The sequence below is a fragment of the Lissotriton vulgaris genome, chromosome 2_1, assembly GCF_964263255.1.
Source record: "Lissotriton vulgaris chromosome 2_1, aLisVul1.2, whole genome shotgun sequence".
Classification (NCBI taxonomy): Eukaryota; Metazoa; Chordata; class Amphibia; order Caudata; family Salamandridae; genus Lissotriton; species Lissotriton vulgaris.
This window is the reverse complement of record NC_141687.1, coordinates 1,953,873,971-1,953,896,070: the sequence shown is the minus strand read 5'-3', so window position 1 is coordinate 1,953,896,070 and position 22,100 is coordinate 1,953,873,971. Positions and strand designations below refer to the sequence as shown.

Below are 22,100 nucleotides of genomic sequence, written 5' to 3'. Positions count from 1 at the left end.
CACCGAACAGCTAAGCAGCCCACAAGAACGCCACCCGTAGACAACATCACCTCATCACAGCTGCCAAGAGGGCCTCATTCGAAGACCGCCTAGACAACAATGCACACAAGAGCTCTTCAACATTGTGAAGGAACTCACCAAGACCAGCTCCAACACCAGCGACATCCCACCCTCGCAAGTCCTGTGTGACTCCCTGGCCACCTTCTACCACCGCAAGTTTGCTGACATCCACGACAGCTTCAACGCCACGACCACCCTGACAACCACTGAGACCTCCACCCCCCTCGACCACCTCGGGACTAACATCAACGACGACAAAACCTGCAAGATCATGAACACCATCCACTCCGGATCGCTGTCAGACCCATGCCCACATCACATCTTCAACCTAGCCTCCACAACCATCGCACCGCATCTCCGGAAAGTAATCACCATCTCCTTCGAGACAGCAACCTTCCCGGAAAGCTGAAAGCACGCCCGGATAAACGCACTACTCAAGAAACTCAAGGCGGACCCCAAGGACCTCAAGTACTTGCGGCCCATCTCCCTGATCCCATTCAAGACGAAAGTCATAAAAAAAACGCCAACAAATAACTGACCCGCTACCTCGAGGAGAACAACATTCTGGACCCACCCCAGTCCGGGTTTTGCAGCAACCACAGCATCGAAACCACCCTCATCGCCGCCACCGACGACATCAGGACCCTGCTGGTTAACGGAGAAACAGCGGCCCTCATCCTCCTGGACCTGTCAGCCGCCTTCAATATGGTCTGCCACCGCACACTGCGAACACGCCTCCACGACGCCGGAATCCAAGAGAAGGCCCTGGACTAGACCACCTCCTTCCTCGCCGGCAGAAAACAGAGCGTTCGCCTCCCCCCTTCCACTCCGAGGCCACCACGATCATCTGCGGCATACCCCAGGGCTCATCCCTTAGCCCAATGCTTGTCAACATCTACATGGCACCTCTCGCCAACGTCGCCCGTCAGCACAACCTCAACATCGTCTCCTACGCTGATAACGCCCAGCTGTTCCTCTTGCTCACCAAAGACCCCCACACTGCCAAAACCAACCTACACGAAGGAATGAAGGCCGTCGCCAAATGGATGAGGAATAGCCGGCTGGAGCTGAACTCGGACAAGACGGAGGTCCTCATCCTCGGATCAACCCCTTCGGCCTGGGACGACTCCTGGTGGCTGACCGCACTGGGAACAGCGCCAACACCCATCGACCACGCACGCAACCTAGGGATCTTCCTCGACTCCACCCTCTCCATGACTAAGCAGGTCAACGCTGCCTCCTCCTCCAGCTTCAACACCCCCTGCATGCTCTGCAGGATCTACAAGTGGATCCCCAACGCAACGAGAAGAACGGTCACCCAGGCCCTCGTCAGAAGCAAGCTGAACTACGGAACTGCACTCTACGCAGGAGCCTCGGCCAAACTCCTGAGACGGCTACAATGCATCCAGAACGCATCTGCACGTCTGATCCTCGACATCCCCCACCGCAGCCACATCACACTCCACCTGAGAGACCTTCACTGACTCCCAGTCAACAAGAGGATAACCTTCAAGCTCCTCACCCACGCACACAAAGCACTCAACAACACCAGATCAACAGACCTCAACAGACGACTCAGCTTCTACACCCCCACACGCCAGCTTTGCTCCGCTGGCCTCTCCCTCGCCGCGGTCCCCTGCATCCAAAGAGCGCCCTCCTGTGGCAGACCGTCTCCCACCTCGCCGCCAAGACCTGGAACACCCTCCCCACCCAACTATGGTAGACCCAAGACCTGTTGACCTTCAGGAGACTCCTCAAGACCTTGCTCTTCGAACTTTAGCAGCCTTGAGACCCTCACGGGTAAGTAGTGCGCTTTACAAATGTTATGATTGATTGAGTGATTTGCTGTCGTCTATAGGTGGCTATTGACTGTTTGGGGCAAGCCAGCTCTTCAATAGCCAGTCATCGAGGAAGGGGAAGACTGGGACACCCCGACCTTCGAAGGTGTGCTACTACCACCACCAGCACTTTTATGAACACCGGGGGGCACAGGTAAGACCACAGGGCAGCACAGAAAACTAGAAATGCTTTTGTCCCCCCCAAAAGCCAAAGGTAGCGCTCATGGGCCTGCAGGATGGATATACGGAAATAGGCATGTTGCAGGTTAAACCCTACCATTCAGTCTCTAGGGTCAAGGGCCGACAAGACCTTGGCAAGCATAAGCATCTTTAATTTTTCCTACCAGAAGAAGGTGTTAAAAGGGAGCGGCTCAAAACTAGTTGGAATAACGACTAGGACCTACTTTTGGTGGAGACACCCTCTCAATGGCAGCATGGAAAGGAAGGATAGGGTATATCCTGTCTAACAATTTACAGGCCCCTCCTGTCTGATATCATGGCCTACCAACCTGGCAAGAATCATCGGATCCTGCCTCACAAGGTGTATTGTGCTCCACTAAGAGCACTCTAAAAGGGCTAGGCAGATGGAGCTGTGGGGGGAGGGGGGGAGAGTGGACTGGGTGACCCATTGACCTTTACCGCCAAGGCAGTGGGCACCACTGCCTTGACTGCAAAACTGCTGGCCACCCTGTTGGAGTTGGCTGATGGTATGGGGTGCCTCAACCAAACCTGCGTAAGAAGTGATAAGGCTGTTGCAGTTGGCGCGGCAGGTCAGATAAGCCCATAACCATGCTGTGGCCCTACTCTCCTTAAACTGCTCCAGAGTAGAATCGGCCTTGTCCTCAAACAGGTGAGATCCATCAAAGGGCAGGTCCATGAGGGATAACTGGATACCCACCTAGACTCCCTATCAGCGGGTGCAGTTGGAATGTGTTTGGGTTTATCCTGCTTGTAGACACCTGCACCACCAAGCTTTCAGGGGAGGGGTGCTGAGATTTAAAAAAATGCAGCTCACCCAGGGCAGGGCAGTGGCGTCATGCAATATAGCGGTTGAATGGGGGGCCAGAGCAAGGTTTGGCCCATGCACATGACAAGGTATCCTTAAGTGCCTCATTGAAAGACAAAAGATGCTCACTGGACATTTGCCATGGTTGAAGAAACTCTATTAAGACACTGACCTTGATCTCCAAGGTAGGGAGCTACAGGTCAAAGACTTTGGTCACATGAAGCATCATCAATTCATATGAAGTGCCAGGACCAGGAGATGAAAGGAGTCCCCACTGTGGACTGTAGGTCATCATACCAATTCTCTTCATGGTCTGGCTGACTAATCTTATCACTTCATTATAAGTACTGTCCAAATCTGTGCCAAACTGGGAATTCAGGGTTCCCCTGTGGAGGAAGCAGGTCGAGAGGAAGAGGAAGAGGTAAACTTCATTTACATTGTGTCGCTGTTGCTGTCTGTGTATTTCTAGGCATTTTCATATTTTTTTTTATTATTCTTTTACATTTCTCAAGTCCTGTTCGTGTAGCTTCGTGCACTTTCTAAAGTAAATCTTTTTTCCCCCAAATCTTTATTAATTACGACCACTCGCGGAGCATGCGAGTCACTACTTTGTGTTCACGGATACGTTTTGCACGGCACTTCCACACTTGTTTAAAACCCTGCGTGCCGTCCAATCGACAGCACGCCTTTTACTGAGGTTTTTTACACGAACCGGTTTCGTCTCATAGACACGGTGAGCAATTGGGCTTATGCTTTAAGTGCAAACACGTTACTTTATTTGTGTAATGCACTTTCTGACGACAGCATTTTATTTCAATTTGTCTTTTTGAACCATATTATTGGCCAGCCACCGGCCACACCGTTTTGATGTATGACTCGTGGCAAACGTTAGGTCATTGCATGACGAGTTGGGTGTTTTCAAACTGTATCTGGGATCTTCCCACTTTCAAAAATATTTTCTGGTACTCAATTATGGACACGCAGAGCATGGGTCATTTCCTATGAGTGGTGCTGGCACAGATGTACACAGTAGAGTATGCGTCCCTTTTGCTTTTTTCTGTATTTCTTATCTATGTTTGTAATTCTAGATAATAGGTTTCCTCATTACTTCATTCTTGGGAAAGGTCACATAGTTTTACTTGTAAAGTTCCTTTCTATATCTAGTTCATTGATCAAATGTCCTGCCCATGTTTGAGCCTTTCTTTTCATACCTTTGTTGGTATTTGAAAGTCATACATACGACTATTTTTGGCATTGTTGTTTACAGATTCACCTGGCGAAGGACTTTTGTAATGCCCGAAATGCATTGGCATCAACTGTTTTTCCAAAGCAAGCACAAGATGATGATAGACGGAGCGCTGAAACTTTTCAGACACTCTCCCCCAGTCACAGATCTGGGTTGAATCTATCATCGTTCGTTTAGCTCACATCGCCACCCCAGTTAAGACACAGTTATATGCAAATCAGTCGTGACTCTGTGCCTCATGGGAACAGTCCATCCCTAACTGCCAAGCCATGTCTTCCCTGGACCGGAACAAGCATCCTAGGACCGGTTTCGGGCTAACAGCCCTCATCAGCCAGACACACTTGAATCCAGCGGCAAAGTGAGCAAGGGACCCACGTCTGGGCATAACCTGCCAACTAAGGGCAAACAAAGCAAACTCAAGGAGATGATGGACGGAGCGCTGAAATTTTTCAGACACTCACCCCCAGTCACAGATCTTGGTTGAATCTATCATCGCTCTTTAGCTCACTTTGCCACCCCAGTTCAGACACAGCTATATGCATATCAGCCTTGACCCTGTGCTTCATGGGAACAGTCCAGCCCGAACTGCAAGCCATGTCTTCCCTGCACCGGAAACAAGTATCCTGAGACCGGTTTTGGGCTAACAGCGCTCATCAGCCAGGCTAGCTTGAATCCAGTTGCAAATTGAGCAAGGGAACCACATCTGGGCATACCCTGCCAACTTAGGGTGAACAAAGCAAACACAAGGAGATGATGGTCGGAGCGCTGAAACTTTTCAGACACTCATCCCCAGTCACAGATCTGGGTTGAATCCATCATCGTTCTCTAGCTCACTTTGCCACCCGAGTTCAGACACAGCTATTCCTATTATTGCTCTACGGAGTGCCTACAACCAGATAGGCTTAAACCAACCTGCCTCTTTCCACTCTCCCCCAAATACTTCAGATATTGGACAGATAGCCCTAAGCTCAAGTCCATGCATTGTGAACTCTACTAGGGAACCTGATTGTATCCAGACTGAATTGTTTAATAAACAGGGGTATCAGAAAGTAGACAGTGCAAGCCTGAAGGTCCTCTGTTGGAACATAGCTGGCCTTTCCAAGAAGCTATCCCTTCCAGACTGGAACAGACTTATTGAAGGCTATGCAATTTGTATTTTTCAAGAGACTTGGAGCCAGGATGTCCATCACAAACCAGGCTTTGTGTCCTACTATGTTCCAGCAGTACCGCCACTAACAGTGAAAGTGCTCTCCTCTGGGGGGTTACTGGTATGGATTAGTATATCTCTGGATTGCTCAGTGAAACAAGTCCATTGCATTTCTCCTGACCTGTTAAGATTGACCGTTAGGGAAAATAAAGGAGGAAGAACCCTAGAAATTTTTAATATTTATGTTCGGGGAACAAAGGGAGGAGCAGAATCCTCAATAGTTACATCTCTAGAGGTTGAGCTCTCTAATTGCCCTCATGACTCGCACATCCTGGTAGCGGGAGACTTTAATTGAACTTTTGAGCCTCTTGCTGCCGAGTATGTGCTGGACATCGAAGAGGACGATGCGAAATGGGGTATCCCCTCGCTGAACATCCCACCAATAAAAAGATGGACCCAACTGGCCGACCAATGGAATTCTATGGTCATAGAGTATGGGGTAAGGGCGGCAAACGGAAGGTCAGTGTCTGATCCAAAAGGGGCACACACCTACAATAGGGTGGGTTGCTCCTCGCGAATTGATTATATTCTTTTGAATTACAAATTGTGGCAGCACCTAATAGACATGATAATAATACCAACAGTCATCAGTGACCACAATCCACTGTCTCTATCCCTAAAGTCTTCATGGCTGTCCAATTATGAACTTCGTGGCCCAGAACATCTAATACCAACAAGGGAAGTAATCCCCTCCAACTGCAACAGATATTTGAAATGGACGACAATAAACTTGCTGTAATTAGAGAAACAGTAGCAGAGGCCTTGGGGGCAATGAGCGAAGCCTCCATAGACCCTGTCACCACTGATAAAATCTCGTACATTTATGAAAAAACTATCAGCACACTGAGGAGTCTCTTTTGTGTTACCGTAAGGTCAGGCCCTCCCCTAGTGTCTGAGAAGTCCAATGGCAATGGCCGATGGTACACGAAAAATTGTAGGCAGAAAAAAACGCCCTAGTTGCTGCAGTGAAAAGCAAATTGCTCCCAAAGATCCAGCAAGCAAGAAGGGACTATAAGGAGGCAGTGACCCATGCTAAAAAAGAGTGGGAAGAGCAGCACTGGCAAGACGTAAAAATCAGCCAGTCTGGCGATCTGGCCGATTCTGGAGTCTTATCAGATCTAAGACACGCCCTGATAGTGAATCGATTACCTGCAACATCCCAAGCCATATCTGGCATGATCATTTTCTGAATCTCTATTCCACCACTGAGGATGTTGTACAGGAAGGTACACTAACCGACTCCAGTATAGGCCCGGGGGACGAAAATAGCTATCCCGTTACTGTGAAAGAGGAGGAAACCGCCATTCAGCGTATAGTTCCAGCTAAGGCAGCAGGCCCAGATGGCATACCAGGCGATCTTCTCCGGCAGATCCCGCAAAATGGGCGAAATTTATTACGATCTTATCTAACGCCATTGACAAAGGCTCCCCAGTCCCAGATTCCTGTAAGGGAGCAGAGGTTGTTCCCATTTATAAAAAGGGCGCTAGGGACGACCCTGCCAATCATCGCCCTATAAGCCTAATTGACTGAGTACAAAAGGTTATTGGGAGGGTGGTGTTGGAGAGGATCTTGGAATGGACTGATGATAACACGATCCTCTCCGACTTCCAAGCAGGCTTTAGGTCGGGTACAATGACAATAGAGCAGGTGTTCAGGCTGATCCTCCTTTATTGGAAGTTGGTACGGCTAGGCAAAGGCAGTCTTTACCTCGCATTTATAGATCTAAAGACTGCCTTTGACCTGGTCCCTCGAGGGCGCCAGTGGCAGGTATTGGCTGAACTGGGGGTCCCAAAGTATCTTCTAAGCCTGCTGATGCGTCTTCACAAGGGCAATTATGCCCAAGTAAGATGGGGTACCCAAGGAGAGAAGACTGATAGAATACCGGTGAACAGGGGTGTTCGCCAGGGCTGTGTTCTAGCTCCCACCCTATTTTCTCTGTATGTGAACGGGGTGGTTGAGCATTTAAAGCGAATACCATCTGATGCACCAGCCCTGGCGGGCGAAAAAATTCTTACCCTCCTGTTCGCCGATGACACCCTCCTTATCTCCAAGACCCCGAAGGGCGTACAGAGTTTGTTAGACAGCTACCAGTCGTTTTGCAACGACCGAGGGCTGGTTATCAATTCTGAAAAAACTAAGTATTTGGTGTTGAATCCTCCAAAGAACCTTGGGACTCCCCCTGTACTGAACATGGTCCCACTAGAGAGGGTTACCATGTTCGATTGTTTGGACATTCGTATTTCTGACTCCATGCTCTGGATTAGTCATATACAGAAAATGCTCCTGAATCACAAGAGGGTTATGGGTGCAATACTTAAAGAGCACCGTACCTCAGTGAGCAGGCCTATCGCTCTTGCAATTGATATATATAAGGCAAGAGGAGTGAGTTCTGCAATTTACGGTGCTGAACTCTGGGGCTTTTCCAAAGTAGACCAACTAGTGCGATCTGAAAATAAATTTACAAAAGAACTTATGATGTTGCCCTCGAGGACCCCTACTAGGCCCTTGCAGCAAGACCTAGGGTGCCATCCATTTAGAGACTTGGCCAGACTGCGCCCCCTCCTGCTGTGGGCCCGCCTATGGCAGACGGCAGAATTGGCAGGGTACGCGGCAGGGCTAAATGAAATATTGAACATGGACGGATGGCACAAGTTGAAATTACTGAAGGACCTGAAAACCCTCTTTTACGACCTTGGTCTGGGCGAAGCGTGGTCAAATAGAACCGCTCCGCCGAAGGCAGAACTCAAGAAAATCTATTGCTCGTGGGTTCGCACTAAGGGTTTTCTGGATATCAAATCCGGTAGGTTAACCGAGGAGTTTATGCAATTTAAAAACTCCACTTTTTACGAACCCTACCTAGATGTTATTCAGAAACCTTATGACAGGGCTTTGTTCTTCACATTTAGGGTTGGTTCGCTTCCTACGCGTGAAATGACTGCCCGATGGAAGGTTCCCTACCAGACACCAGCTTCCTGCCCGATCTGTGAAGCCACTCTAGAGTCAATGGAACGCTGTCTTAAACCACTTTGCTGGGAATTGGGCACTCGTAACCATCTCGCAGCATTGCGCATTCTAAGATCTGATGCACGGGCCCTGTATGTCTGTGGTTTGGCCAAATTCCTGAGCTGGGCTTGGAACATTAGGTCGAGATCTCTGAAAGCTAACCTTTAAGTATTGCTGCTGCTATGAGCTACCCGCTTTTTAGAAACTGTACTTTTTCTCATTTTATGTTGTAAATATTATCTCTTAATGCCATTTTAACTATTTTATTATTAAGGTCCAGATGAATTCTCATGTTCAGTCATTTAGACTGTTAGTAATACTTGTGGTAATGCTTTGTCTTTTTATGAATAATTCTGCTTTTAACTCATGTATCATAGCTTTTAAGATATGTTTTATGGAAATAAAGCTAATATGACTGACTGACTGACTGACACAGCTATATAGTACTAGGGTGCTTGTTTCCAGTCCAGGGAAGACCTAGCCTGGAAGTTCGGGCTGGACTGTTCCCATTGGGCCCAGGGTCAAGATTGATTTGCATATGGCTGGGTCCAAACTGTAATGGTATGGTGAGCAAAAATAGATGGATTTAGGCCCAGATATCTGTACTGGGGTAAATGTATGACATTGTTCTGCATTCTGTCCATCAATTGTTCTTTTAGCATCAACTGATTTGACTGCATCATATTGTCATCATTGAATTCAGCTTCTTTTCAAGAATACTATTGCTCCTGCATCGTTTGAAATAAAAACAGATTGAGCAACAGTCAATGCTTTTTATTGTTTGGACTATGAACTTTGTTCATTGAGTAATTTTCATGTTTATGGTTTTAAGTTGTGATAAACTGTGATAAATATGTCCCACATTATGGTGTTTACATTGTTCACACTTTTACATGGATTTGTGGTAGTGCACCCAGTGTCTAGGACACATGTCCTAGTTCTCTTTTCCTCGTTTGAATAGGGTGGATGGGCAGAGCCCCCTCACAGGGTGCACACCTGAGCTAACTAACTTGTGGAATATTGGTTTAATTTGGCTACTTTGAGTTTAGATTCAGTGCATCCCAGCTGAGTTTCCATTTTCAAGAGCTATTGTTGGCAGCTAGTGTGTTACCAGTAGCTGCTGAGCTACCCGTTGAAGACACCTGGATTGAAGTATCTCACCTGATCCTTTCCATGTACGACTATCATGACAATTACAACCAATATCAAGAAATACAGAGGAATCTGGTTATGTGCTTTTCGTATTTGATTGGTGGTGTATTTAGACACTCAGGTGCAAGACTTAGTGAAAGACCAGTACAACTGACTGATCAATACAGAAGTACTGATATGGAAAAGGACTGGTCGAGTTGAAGAGTATCAGCTGGTGATACAAACAAAAATGGAAAGTACTTTGATACCACTGAGTTCAGTCAAAGATAGTCAGTCAAAGATAAGTTTATTTTGACCACTTGGCCTTTAAACTATAAAAACATTTTATCACAGAATAAAAAATACAGTTATTAAAATTCATAGAAGCCTAAAAACCAATTTCATAATATTCTCATAACATATTTTGTAATAACACATTATAAATCACGGTGAAAAACATAAAAAAATTGCAATATAAAAGGATTAAAAACATGCAATTCTATCAATTTGTCATCCCTTAGACCACCCAATTTTAAATCATTGTTCCAACAGATATCTTTTGGCTGCTTGTAAAAATTTTGCCAAGGCGATTGCACTCTCTAAGGTCTGCATATCCGTAAGAAGCTCAATTGCTTACAGCCTTGTTCTTATTCTATATTTTAAGAAGAGCGGTCTTAATATCAAGCACAGTGCTGTTATCAATTTTGGACAATCCATTAAGAAATGAAGACTAGTACATTTTAAATTTGAGCCACACGTACAATTACCACAGTTGTCCATTAGCATGTTTTTCACTTTCTCATTTGTACGGGCGGGATTGATGCCTATTCTCACTTTTAATAATTCTAATCTCATCCTGTGGTCCGGGACAGTATCTAAGTATGGATATGAATTATACCAGGTTTTGATTATAAATTGCACAGACTTTTTTTGCTTTAGATACTCCATATCGATCTGTCTGGATTTTTCATTTCCCAGATTTTTTAAGGCACTCTTTTCTTCATCAATGCACAATAATTCTTGGTCAATTTTTGCTTCCAGGGTTTCACAAATGGAGTACAGTTTATTTCTAGTAGCTATTGCCCACTTCAATTCACTTTGTTGGATCTTCCTCTGACACCAGCTCGACACTTTCTCCACTTCTCCTGCTCCCGTCCTTTTCCAAAATCTGCACATATTTACCTGTGCTTGTATATTCCATGCTGGCCAGTCCAGTTCTAGTCTAATGGCCTGTATCATTGAGGAGCTATGCAAGGAGAGAAGAGATTTTAAACATTTACCTTCCTCCTTCTCCCAGGCACATTTCCCCCCCAAGCACAGAATTTCAGCCCCATACTGTACCTGCCGGGGGATCATGGCCTTAAATGCCTTCAACACGGGTCTATGAGATTTATCACCATAGATATCGTTGAATTTTTTCAGCCCACAAGTACTGGCAAATCCTTTTGTTTTTTGGGCCTGAAGGTGCGTATTCCAATTTAGTGCTCTGTCGAACCATACACCTAAGTATTTGTATTCATTTACAACTTCTAATTTTGTATGGCCCAAGCCCAGTTGCAGCCTTTGTGTTTCTTTCCAAAACACAGTATTTTAGTTTTATCCATATTTACTGAGTTCTAAAACTTGAAATGAATGTTTACTTTGACAGAGGTATGACAGAGTGATGTGTTTTACTCACCGAGGTATTATTTGAGAAACTAAGGCAATTTGATAGTAAGGTGCCTGGAACATTCAAGTGTTTAACTATCTGCATCTCTTCAATCACAATGTCAGAAAAATGGAAGAGATACTGAAACAAACATCTGGGACACCATACTTACAGAATTAAAAAAAATATATTGATGACAGAACTCCATAAATGTTTAACTCAAGCTGCTTTTGCAGCAGTAGCCTGACCGTAATATATGGATGTATGACATCACAACGCATGCTTTTACCACGCATGCTTTTACATCGCAACTTTTACAACGCATGCCTTTACAACGCATAGTGTTGAGGGGTGCTGGATAGTGAATAGTTTAATTTATTATTCCAACTCCAGTCCCCGTGGATAGTAGGGAAGGTGTTGGATAGTAAATTAAATCTATTCCCTATCCTAGAGCGCCCCCCAGCGCAATGCGTTGTAATGGTTTGCGTTGTAAAAGTTGCGATGTAAAAGCACTGCGTGGTAAAAGTTGCGTTGTAAAGGATGTTTCCCGTAATATATGCAACAACAAACAAAATGTCTGTAGGCTATGTCCTCTTGTGACATAATGAGCAAACATTACATTGGCCAATATTATTCATATACATACATTGATGGAATTCATTGGTTATTGTTCTCTCGAAATGTTGCCCTAACTCTGAATAGGGATTATGGCTAGCATGGAGACTAGCAGGACTTTGTACGGCGAGAAGACTATCATAAATGACCTGTTCAGATAATTAATGTTTATTGTTTAATTACATGGACAATACTATAATTGTAAAGTGATAGTATACCCTGGTCATTTTATATCCTTTAAGCGAATTAATTTACTGTTTCTTCGTATTCAAAGATGAATACAACAATATTAAAAAGGTGTTTCACTGTCATCCACTGTGGACTTGCTTTTCGTTTCTTTTATTTTGCTTTCTAAATTCCTTTTAATGTTCTTTTTTTCTGAGTGGGTTGTGCTGTGTGTTATATCCTGTGTCTCGCAGGAGCTTCCCTGAGCCATTCTGAAATCTCTCCGTAAAAGCATTCACAAACATGAATGTATCCCTCTTACAGCCACCTTACATAAGAGCGTCACGATTGTCTCTGAGGAGTTACATAGGTGTTCCATGTTACTTTCTATTCCTCTCTTAGTACTCACCCTGGGTGGCCAGGTAAATGCTGATGTCTTTTTGGCTGCGAACCTGCGGTGGCCTCCTTCAAGTTCTCTAGGTAGATTCTGAAATCTGGCAGCTTGGCCTCTTCCTCTTCAGTGGGGGGTCCAGGATCTATGTAAGCACCAGATAAAAAGATAGTTCACCTATGAAACGAGTGCGCATTATTACGTGAGTCTTTTTAAAACACACTAATTCATTTACAAGGTTTTCTTGGGTCAGAACGTTCATGTTTATGTGTCGACCAGGAAAAGGAAACAGATGGCAATACTTGAATCACGGCCACAAAAATCAAACAGCATGGAAGGCAATAAAACAAATGCAGCTGACACGACATTTTGTTGTAAAGAGAATAACTTCACACGACCGCATAGTGTCCACTCAAAGGGGAAACAGAATAGGTGGATTATTAAATACAGTGGCAGCCGCGTAAAGAGGGAGGGCTTCACAGTGTTAGAAGTCACGGTGAAACTGTGGACCCTCTTTCCACTCCCTTCAAAGCAAATTCAGGAATTACAGACATTGGCAAGGAAGTTCCTGCTCGATACCAGGAGGTTCAGTTTGATAACACAGGTACGAATGCAGGCGGAACCACTGCAACTCCGTGCATGATTAGCCAGTGAGGAGTCTAGTGGAAGTCAAAACGTGACAGAGGACAGAGGTTAAGGAAAATGGTGGCCGACATGAGGGAGAAATTGAAGAGGCTACAAACACAGACCCCTTCGCAGGCACAATTGAACTTTAAATGTAAAAAAAAAGTCACAATTCATGTTTGCCAAACGTTAGAAAAAACATATCTGTGCTATTCGGCAGACAGAATAAGAACAAGATTAGCACCGAACCTCGACCCAGCCGCACTAATAAACGTGCATCAGGCTGAAAATGACCGCACATAGAGGTTTTGCTGAGCACCCACCTTGATTAATAAAGCTCCTGATTTCATTCAGCATTTTTCAAAAGCAGACTCTTGAAAACTGGTTAGGAGGAGTTAAGACATTTCTTTTTTTCAACGTTTACTTTTATTGTTTCAACAATACATAACGGCAAAATCAGTACAGTAACTGGTGCTTCATACTCATTATAATTTTATGTAAACAGCTACTATATGCCCACATTAGTCACTTTGCTATGTTTATCAGTATCTATTCAACAGTGTTTCCACAAACATGGTCTATTCCCAGCTGCCCAGATGTCATGGGTAACACCTCGTCAGCAAACAGTAGATGAAAGGTGGGGTGGGATGCCCTAGTGTTTCATGTTGCCTTTCTAGCCTGAGTTCTCTCTGTCGCTCAAGTATTAGCTAAGTAGAGCTCATCTGCTTGTGGTTTAGACTTGTCTGGTTGTACTGTGGTGTACGCTTGGTATTGGAGTGACCAACAGTGGCGTGGTGAACTGAGCTTTTACTGTGCGCCAGAATCTACACATCAACAACAGTGCACTTAGAAAGTAAAAACAGCAGAGCAATAAGCATTTGTGTCGAGGCACGTAGGTCCTCTTAAACATTTCCCGATTGGGTTATTAGAAAGAGGAGCAGGGTCTCTCACCCATTTGTCGTATTGTACATTCATTAGTTTACTCATATATAGCCGTAACTTGGGGCAAATCCACACCAGATGAAGGGAAGCAGCCTGTGGGGTACGTAATCTAGGACATTGGTGACTACGCTTATGATAAAAATGAACGCTTGCAGCATGTCTGCCGACATATTGTAAGTCGATGTTAATATTAAAGGTTCAGGGGTCTTTCTCTGTGGTAGAGGGAAATTAGCATTGTCCGCAAGCAACATATGTATTTTCCTCCGACTGGCCCCTCTGCCTAGCAATTGAATTAAGGGCATGCTGAATAACTTAGCAACACGCCTTCTCGTGTCCTGCTATTCCTATCGGGTAGGTTAATGGTTCAAATTCCAAAGATTCTGAGTGGTGCCTTCAGAAAGTAAACAAATACCGCAGTTTACAAGTGCTATTATGCCAGCCATGGAAGGTGGTAACCTCGTCCATCTGTCGGTGAGTAGAGAGGTTGTCTGACACTGGACCATCATTATCTGTGAGTGAAATCTCTCAGGATTGATGTATTTTGACCCCTGCGTATGTAACTTACTTATTACACCATCTACGTGGGGATTTTATCTCGACTAGTCTTGTGATGTCAGCCAGTGGAATATTTCAGATTTGACAAAATGAATGCACACACCAGAATATGTACTATATTTTATAATCTCTCTGGTCATGGACAAAGGTTTGTCTCTGGTTTCATGATAAAAGTAATACATTAATCACATGGATTTAAGTAAGTGAACTCTATGAGTAGGGAGTTAACACAGTTTAAATGCCAATGGCTCAATCTCAATGGAGAAAAGGAGAAAAAAAATTGGGAATGAGCGACTTCTATGGTGAGTTCGCTAATGACAATAGGATGAGACATTTACAATTTATTCTTATTCTGGAAGTGGGGTTACCTATAGCAGAGCGATCAGCCACAGCAAATAGGCTTCCATAGAATCAAATGCTCCTCACGAAGCAGGACTCGGCAGCCACTGCAAATGGCTCATTTCTTCTGAACTCCATGGACTGCTCCTTTTTCTGGGCCTAAGGGCAGTGACCCAGACTTAGACTATCCTAGGCTGAGCACGATGAAGATGTGAAACGGTACAGAGGTACCTCCGGCTAAACAGTGGTGGAGCCTGAGACAATAAGGGCAAAAACAATGGGTGCATCTTCCCTTGAAACAGGGCAGGAGATTAAATGGTGCTTACGTTGTGGAGACTTACCAGTGGCCCATGTCTGCCTTGAGAGAGGGGGGTGGTTTGGGCTCTGGCGGGGTGTGCTGCCAGAGAAGACCAGCGGGGAGGATACCCCTGTTTGACAGTGGGGGACAACAGCTGAACTGGGGTTGGTGGGTGGTCACTAGCCCGACCAACAAATCAAGGATGAGGCCGGAGTGTGTCAGGTAACACCTGCGGAAGGAGCAGCCAAAGACAAAGGGCTAGATGTATCAAGATACACTTTTGCGATTCTCAAATAGCGATTTTTAAGGAATCGCTATTTGAGAATTGCAAAATGGTATGTGTTAGAACTGGCTATTTCTGGTAGGCTAAGGCTGATGCCAAAGCCAGGCAGAAACCACCATTCTAGTCAGAGCAAGGAAGTCACACGCCAAGATAACCCCTGCTCACCCCCTTGGTAGCTTGGCTCAAGCAGTAAGGCTAAACTCGGAGGCAATGTGTAAAGCATTTGCGCCAGCGCACAACAGCAACAACATACTAGGCACACCACAAAAGAGACTCCACACAAGGTTATTATAAAAATAACTTTTGTATTTTAAAAACATATCAGATAAAATCACACATATACATTGTGCCAACTGGCACAGGCAATATTCACAGGGATTATGTACACCAGACAGGGCCACAAGGGCGCCTGTCAGAATCAGATATAGTACTTCTAGATAAAATGTAGAATATAAAATCACTTCTAGAATAAAGAATAAATGTAACATAAAATAATAATCAAAGATAACAACCAGTAACCACTGGTAACAGGAACCAGGACCTTACTAGGACCACCTGTACTAAGAAAGAAGAACCACCTAAGTATCACACAGCATTTAGGGGTCTAAGAAAGAATACATTACTCATGATGCAATACACCTACATTCAGAGGAGTAGAAAAGACAACCACCTAAGTATCACTCAGCGTTTAGGGGTCTAGGAAAAGAACACATTACCCATGATGCAATAACCTACATTCAGAGGAGTAATAAAGAGAAACACATGATGCCTAAAGCATTCAGAGGTGTTAAGAATAAAGCACATGATGCAATAAAATACATTCAGGGGTGCAGCGCAAGAAGACACCTGATGACTAAGCATTCAGAGGTGCAGCGCATGGAAAGAAAGACACATGATGCAGTAACACATTCAGAGGTGCATAATAAATCAATAGCGCAAAAACTCACATTAGGCAATCACTATTAAAAAGCATAGAAATCACATTGCGCCAACCCTACATAAGCCACTACCTGTGGCAGTCCCTAGGCCAACTGGCCTTGTGGGGCAAAGATGCCCTGGGTCCAAAGTCAGGGTGCGCTGCCATGCAGCGCCAGTTTCAAAAGTACAAAAAGCCTAAATGTGGCAGCTGCCCACAAAGTGCTGGGCAACTGGGATCAAAAAGCTGTGGCAGGGCTCTCAGTAGCCCCTAGAAGAAATCTGCGCCACCCGAGCCACACAGGCTCTAACTACTATGCACCCAGCGTTGGAGCCTCTCAGGGCTCTAAATACAATGGTGCCCCCATGAGCCTCTCCTGGGCTCTCTATCGCGTTGGGGCGGCCCACTGGCAAACGGGACCGCCCTGACTCTCTCTTCACGGTAGAGTCCCCTACGGGGGACTCTAACTTCTCAAAATGCCCCCAGAGCCTCTCAGGGCTCTAAATACAACATGAGGCGGGGAGCCTCTCCTGGCTCCGTGCACGTTGGGGCGACCCACTGCCAACCGGGGCCGCCCTTGAAGCCTTCATGGCTTCCTACCGGCACTAGGCGCAACGTTGGGGCGGGCCACTGCCATCTGGGGCCGCCCTTTAAGCCCTTGTGGCTTCTCCGCATCGAGCGCGAGCTCGCGCTACTGCGGGGGGGGGGGGGGGGGGGTGGGGGGGGGGGGGGGGCGGACACCGACAAAGTGTCCCGGCGCCCCTCCCCTGCTCTGCCCCACTCACCGTCGGTCAGGCGCTCGCCGGTTCTCTCCTCCTCTCCGCGGCGGGGGCAGGCACCGACAATGTGCCTCGCGCCCCCTCCGCTCCTCCAGGGCTCCCTCAGCAATGGGAGCCCTGCACCGACGCCACCAGCCGCCATCCGCGCTCCAATTGGCCGGCCGGCCAACCACTTCCGGGTCGCTGCGGGCAGCGCAGCGGTCCCTCTCCTCTAGGCAGGCAGGCGGGGGCAATCAAAATATCGGCGTGGGCAGCCGAAAATAGTAAAGTCGCAAATAAGCGAGGTGGGCACTAGCCAAGGCGGGCAAAGCGCTCCTCAGCGCCATAATCCAAATAAAGCGCTCTACAGCGCTAGAAAACAGGCAGAGCGCTCCCAGGCGCTCAGGGGGAAGCACAGCTCTTCTTGCAGACAAATGCAGCTCCTCCATGCTGCAACAAGGTCCCAGTGATTCCAAGGGGGCAAGCAAAGTCCCCCCCTCAGCCCAGCAAGGCAGAGGGGTCCCCCAGGAGTCCAGGAACGTCCATCAGAGGTCCAGGAGCTGGGCAGGGCCCAGGGATTCCCCTGAGCCCCAGCAGCAGCATGCCCCTGGCAGATTCAAGTTAGAAACAAGAACATTTTGGAAGGGGACACAGCCCCTTCTTATACACAGAAAAGTCTTTGAAGCCTTTGAAGTCTCAGTGTGAGAACCAGCTGGACTGGTTTAGAGGGAAGTCCCCTTCAGTATCAGGGTCAGAGGTGCCAGTCGCCCAGCGGGAGGTGGAACCAGCTTTGTAGTCAGGCAGGCACAGCCCTTCACTATCAGGTGCCATCTCCTCCCACTTCCCTGGCAGCAGATGCTGCCTTTCATCCATGGGCTGACTCAAGACAACCTCCCGGGCTCTCCAGGCCCTGTCATCCTCAAACCAGACAGTCAATCCACAAGCAGGCCCAGGCACTCTGGGCCAGGCTCACCAGCCAATCACACGCTAGCACCAACTTACACAAATATGCCAACTTCCAAAAGTAGTACTTCTAGACTAGACACAGTCATGCCGCATACATCATTTTGCAGCATTCACTCTCACGAGTTCATACATACCAAACTTGCCCCTGCACTCCCCACACATCAGGAACTACCATGGGCATACATATTCCCCATTCATTCCTATGGGAGGGCAGGTCACTCACCACACATACAGAGAGCTCAAGCACTTTACACTGTACCACAGTGAAAAAGTGCGCAGAGGCCTAAAATCCCCAACACCAGGTTCCATAAACAGGCTAGGAAAAAGCAAAAAGTCTAGGGGTGAACCTGCCCAACGGGCCGGGTCCAACAGTATGTATGTAGAAATTCACTATTTTTTAGTGATTTCTTAAAATTCCTTAATTGCGATTAGCAAATTGCTAATCGCAATTAAGGAATAATTTCCCATTCATTTCTATGGGCCAGGAGGCCCATAGGAATGAATGTGAAATATTTCTCAATTTGCGAATCGCAAATTGAGAATAATTTCAAAGGTGCAAGGGTGTCCAAAGGACACCCTGTTGCACCCCTTAAATAAGCATGGGTGCACATACATCTGCGAATTTCGGTTGCGAACCCATTTGAGCTTCATACATCTAGCCCAAAATTTCCAGAAGTGTTTCAGTTGTAAAGAGATAAAGGCATTCCTTGATACATAAAATGGCACAAAAGCAATCATAAGATAGACGAGATGAAGACACTTTTTAGTTGCACAGCAGATTAAGCAAGGTGCTGAAGTCAGAAGAGGACACTGGTCACTTCAGTGAGGACCTGGTAGAAGAATAAAATGGCATGATGGAAGAATTTGATTCAATACTGAAAAGGTTGAACAAGCTGGATAAGGCCTTTGCCTTGGTGGAAGCCCAAATGGAAGGTGGAACAGATGGGGAGGGTTAGAGGCTTTCAGATGGTTCAGTTAGCCCCCACCAACCAGAGAAACCCCAAGACCCACAAAACAAGCCCGCTGGTACACACTTGAACTCAGCGCAGCAGAGCAGAGGTGTAAATAACTGGAAAGAAGATGGCAAAACAGCAAGACCGACACTGATCAAGCGCCTACAGATCAGCACTCAATGACTACGACATGCCAGCTAAAAGTCACAAAAAGGCCCTGACACACCAGATCGAAACCAGACCCAACCAAACCAAGGAACTCTTGACCATTGTCAGAGTTCATCTGCCCGTCAGCCACAAAAAACTTCATCCCCTCACAGAAACTCTGAGACTCTGAGGAAATATAAATTTTATGGTCAAGTTGTGTTCCCTAGCGCGTACCCCACCGTCTCCATGTACCAGCTTAAAGTGCATGTAACTTCCCTCCTGTGCCGGCTATGAAGACGCAAATACATTTGCGTCCAACGTTAACTTGTCCTCTTTCAGATCCACCCTGAATGGATTAAATAGTCCGTTCCTAAGTATGCTATGCCAACGTCTTTTTGTAGTGTACCTTACATGTTTTTCAGCTCTGGCAAGGTAGGCCCTGAATTTCTGCCATCGAGCCTCTTTTCTGGCTTCTGACTCTGAAAGCCTCAGCCCAGGCTGCCTCTGTACCCGTGAACTCTGACTTACTTCCAGCGCGGCCCAGCGCGCTCAGCTCAGCCTGCTGCCTGCCAAGACTGACTATAACCTTCGAGTTATCTGTTCCGCTCCTCGAAAATACATTCCTGCCTACTAGCTTCAGTAAACATCCCCCTCATCCGCAGAGCAGAGGGCCGACCTGTCTCCGTGCAAGTAATTCATAGACTCTGTTACCATGCTCCCATGGAAGGCCCCATGCCCCACGCTTCTCACGCAGACACTTAGGCGCTTAAACACGCACTCACAGTCAGTATAGAATAGCTTCTGCCCCAGAGACCTTTCCGTCCAGATAATATGGTTCCCAAACATCAGATATCAGATATGATAGAAGTACAAGTTGATCTGACATGCCAGACTTCTGTCTCTTTCCGTCAGTGTAAATGTCAAGTCCCCTGCACCCTCCAGTTTCACGTCAATCACACGTCATGCAGCTGCGCGCGCATCCAAGCTTCCGATTTCTGCTGACATTGCAACATTTCTGTTTTGTGCCACCCCCTAGTGACACCTATCTGTGACGTTCCTAGCACACACCTCCAGTTCACGCCTAGTCCACGCCTTCTGATTACGTACTAGTAACACGTGTATACTGTTATCTTGTCTTCTCTCAGCTGTTACGCCTACTGTACTGTTTTCTATGACATGAATTAAGTATATAAGCTATGTACTGTCAATAAAATGTAGCGCGCTCTATCCCTTCTTCCACCCCTGTGGTGGGAAGAACATGATATTCTGGTCTTGACCATTCCTTTTGAGGAATAAAACCCCTAAGAACTCTAACACCACGGACTCTGTTTTTTTCTTTCCGATTTGAGTTATTATTGATTAAGTACTTATCTGCATAGAAATTAAGACGGTAAATTATATATTTACATCATTTTGGCGCCCGAATAGGGACCCCTCCCCCACCTCACGCGCCGGTTGGTGCGTTGCAAGCTCTGTCCCCTGCCATCAGTTAGAAGGAAACTACGCGTACCGGCAGGATTTCCTGCATCTCCCTCTGGCCCACGGAGGTGACGAAGACTGCGATCAGTACCCAGACGAGGCGGTGAGGAGTGCGGAGGATCCCGACCAGAGCCTAGCCGAAAGAAGCAAGGTCCGAGGTGTCAAGAGGCCCACCAGTTTTCCGAAGTTTTCAGAAGTTTTCCGAAGTCGAGCCGAGTCGAGTCCAGTCCAGTCGAGTTTTCCGAGGCCTTCAGTTTCCGTGCTTCCCGGTGAGTACCATTGCTGGGACGTATCAAGACGGGTTTGGGTACACAAGTCCGGTCTGCACTGTTTTTAGACAGTGTATCTGTACTGTTTAGCAGTATATCTAGTATTCTGAAGTTCTGCACTGTTTACCAGTGTATCTGTACTGTTTAGCAGTACATCCAGTATAGGGGGTAGTCATATATGTTTCAGAAATGTCTTCTCGTATGATTAATGTCGTGGTATGAATGTGACCGTTCTTAAATGTGCATTATTGTGTTCTTGTATAGCTAGTTGTATTCAGTATTAAGTAGCAAGGATTGAGTATTCAGTATTAAGTAAACAAGATGCCGTTTTTCGACAAATTAAAGCAGATAGGAACTAGGAAAGGGATACTAGAGGAAGCAATTCCTATCCCCCCTAGGGACACTCCAGGAAACTTCATGTACCACAAGCATGGCATAGATGCCATATTATTTCTAGAGTTATGGGCCGACTATACTAAGCACCTAGACGAAAGACACAGATGGCCTGTTAACGGAACATGGGATGCCGAGTGCATCATGAAGGTGGAGGAAGTACTATGGAAAAAGAAAGCCAGACAATCCCAGAAAGACGCCATAGAGTTTTGGCGTAAGGAATCGCATAAGCGTGCTGAAAAAGCACTACGTAGAGAAGACAGACTTAAAGAATCAGACAAGGCCCAAGAAAACGAGTTAGTTACCGAGGGGATTCGAGTAAAAACAGAACAAGTAGACCGCGCACGAAATAACCTCGTGAACGGTATGTATCTCGCGGCTGAGGGTTCGCCTGAGGCCATTTCTGAAATACCGAAAAACCTACCGCCACCATTAGTTCCAACTAAAGTAATGCATAAGACTACTAAAGACATATTCCTGAATTCCTATCTAGAGGATGTAGCACCCGCTTACACCAATCTGCCTGTCCGCGCCCTGCCTAACGACAGGGACGGGGGTGGTAACCCGCCCCAAGATCAAATTCCGCCAGTACCACAACAGAAACCTCCTGTTCCACCACCTCCACCACTTCCCGCACTTAAAATTGATCTACCGAAACCACTTCTACCTGATCCTACTAAAAGACAAGTTCAAGTTCAGATACAGACTCCGCCGAGAGATGATACCCAAGCCTCCGCCTCAGGGGGTGCGGAAGGGGGTCTACACACCCCGCCATTGACACGCAGGTTACAGCTCAGGGACTTTCGGAGTCCTTTTACGTTCAAATCACCCCGCCTTGACGCATTCAAAGAAAACCTTTCAGTTTGCA

At 46.5% G+C, this 22,100-nt stretch overlaps 1 protein-coding gene across 3 annotated transcripts in view; it reads right to left on the bottom strand.

Annotated features, from left to right (window-relative positions):
• POLG (DNA polymerase gamma, catalytic subunit) overlaps positions 1-22,100 on the bottom strand; it is a 796,646-nt gene that overhangs the window by 418,066 nt on the left and 356,480 nt on the right. For all 3 annotated transcript variants that reach the window (XM_086958137.1, XM_086958139.1, XM_086958138.1), the window contains exon 9: positions 12,329-12,455. In XM_086958137.1, coding sequence (XP_086814263.1) covers positions 12,329-12,455 — 127 coding nt within the window. The remainder of the gene's footprint in view (positions 1-12,328; positions 12,456-22,100) is intronic.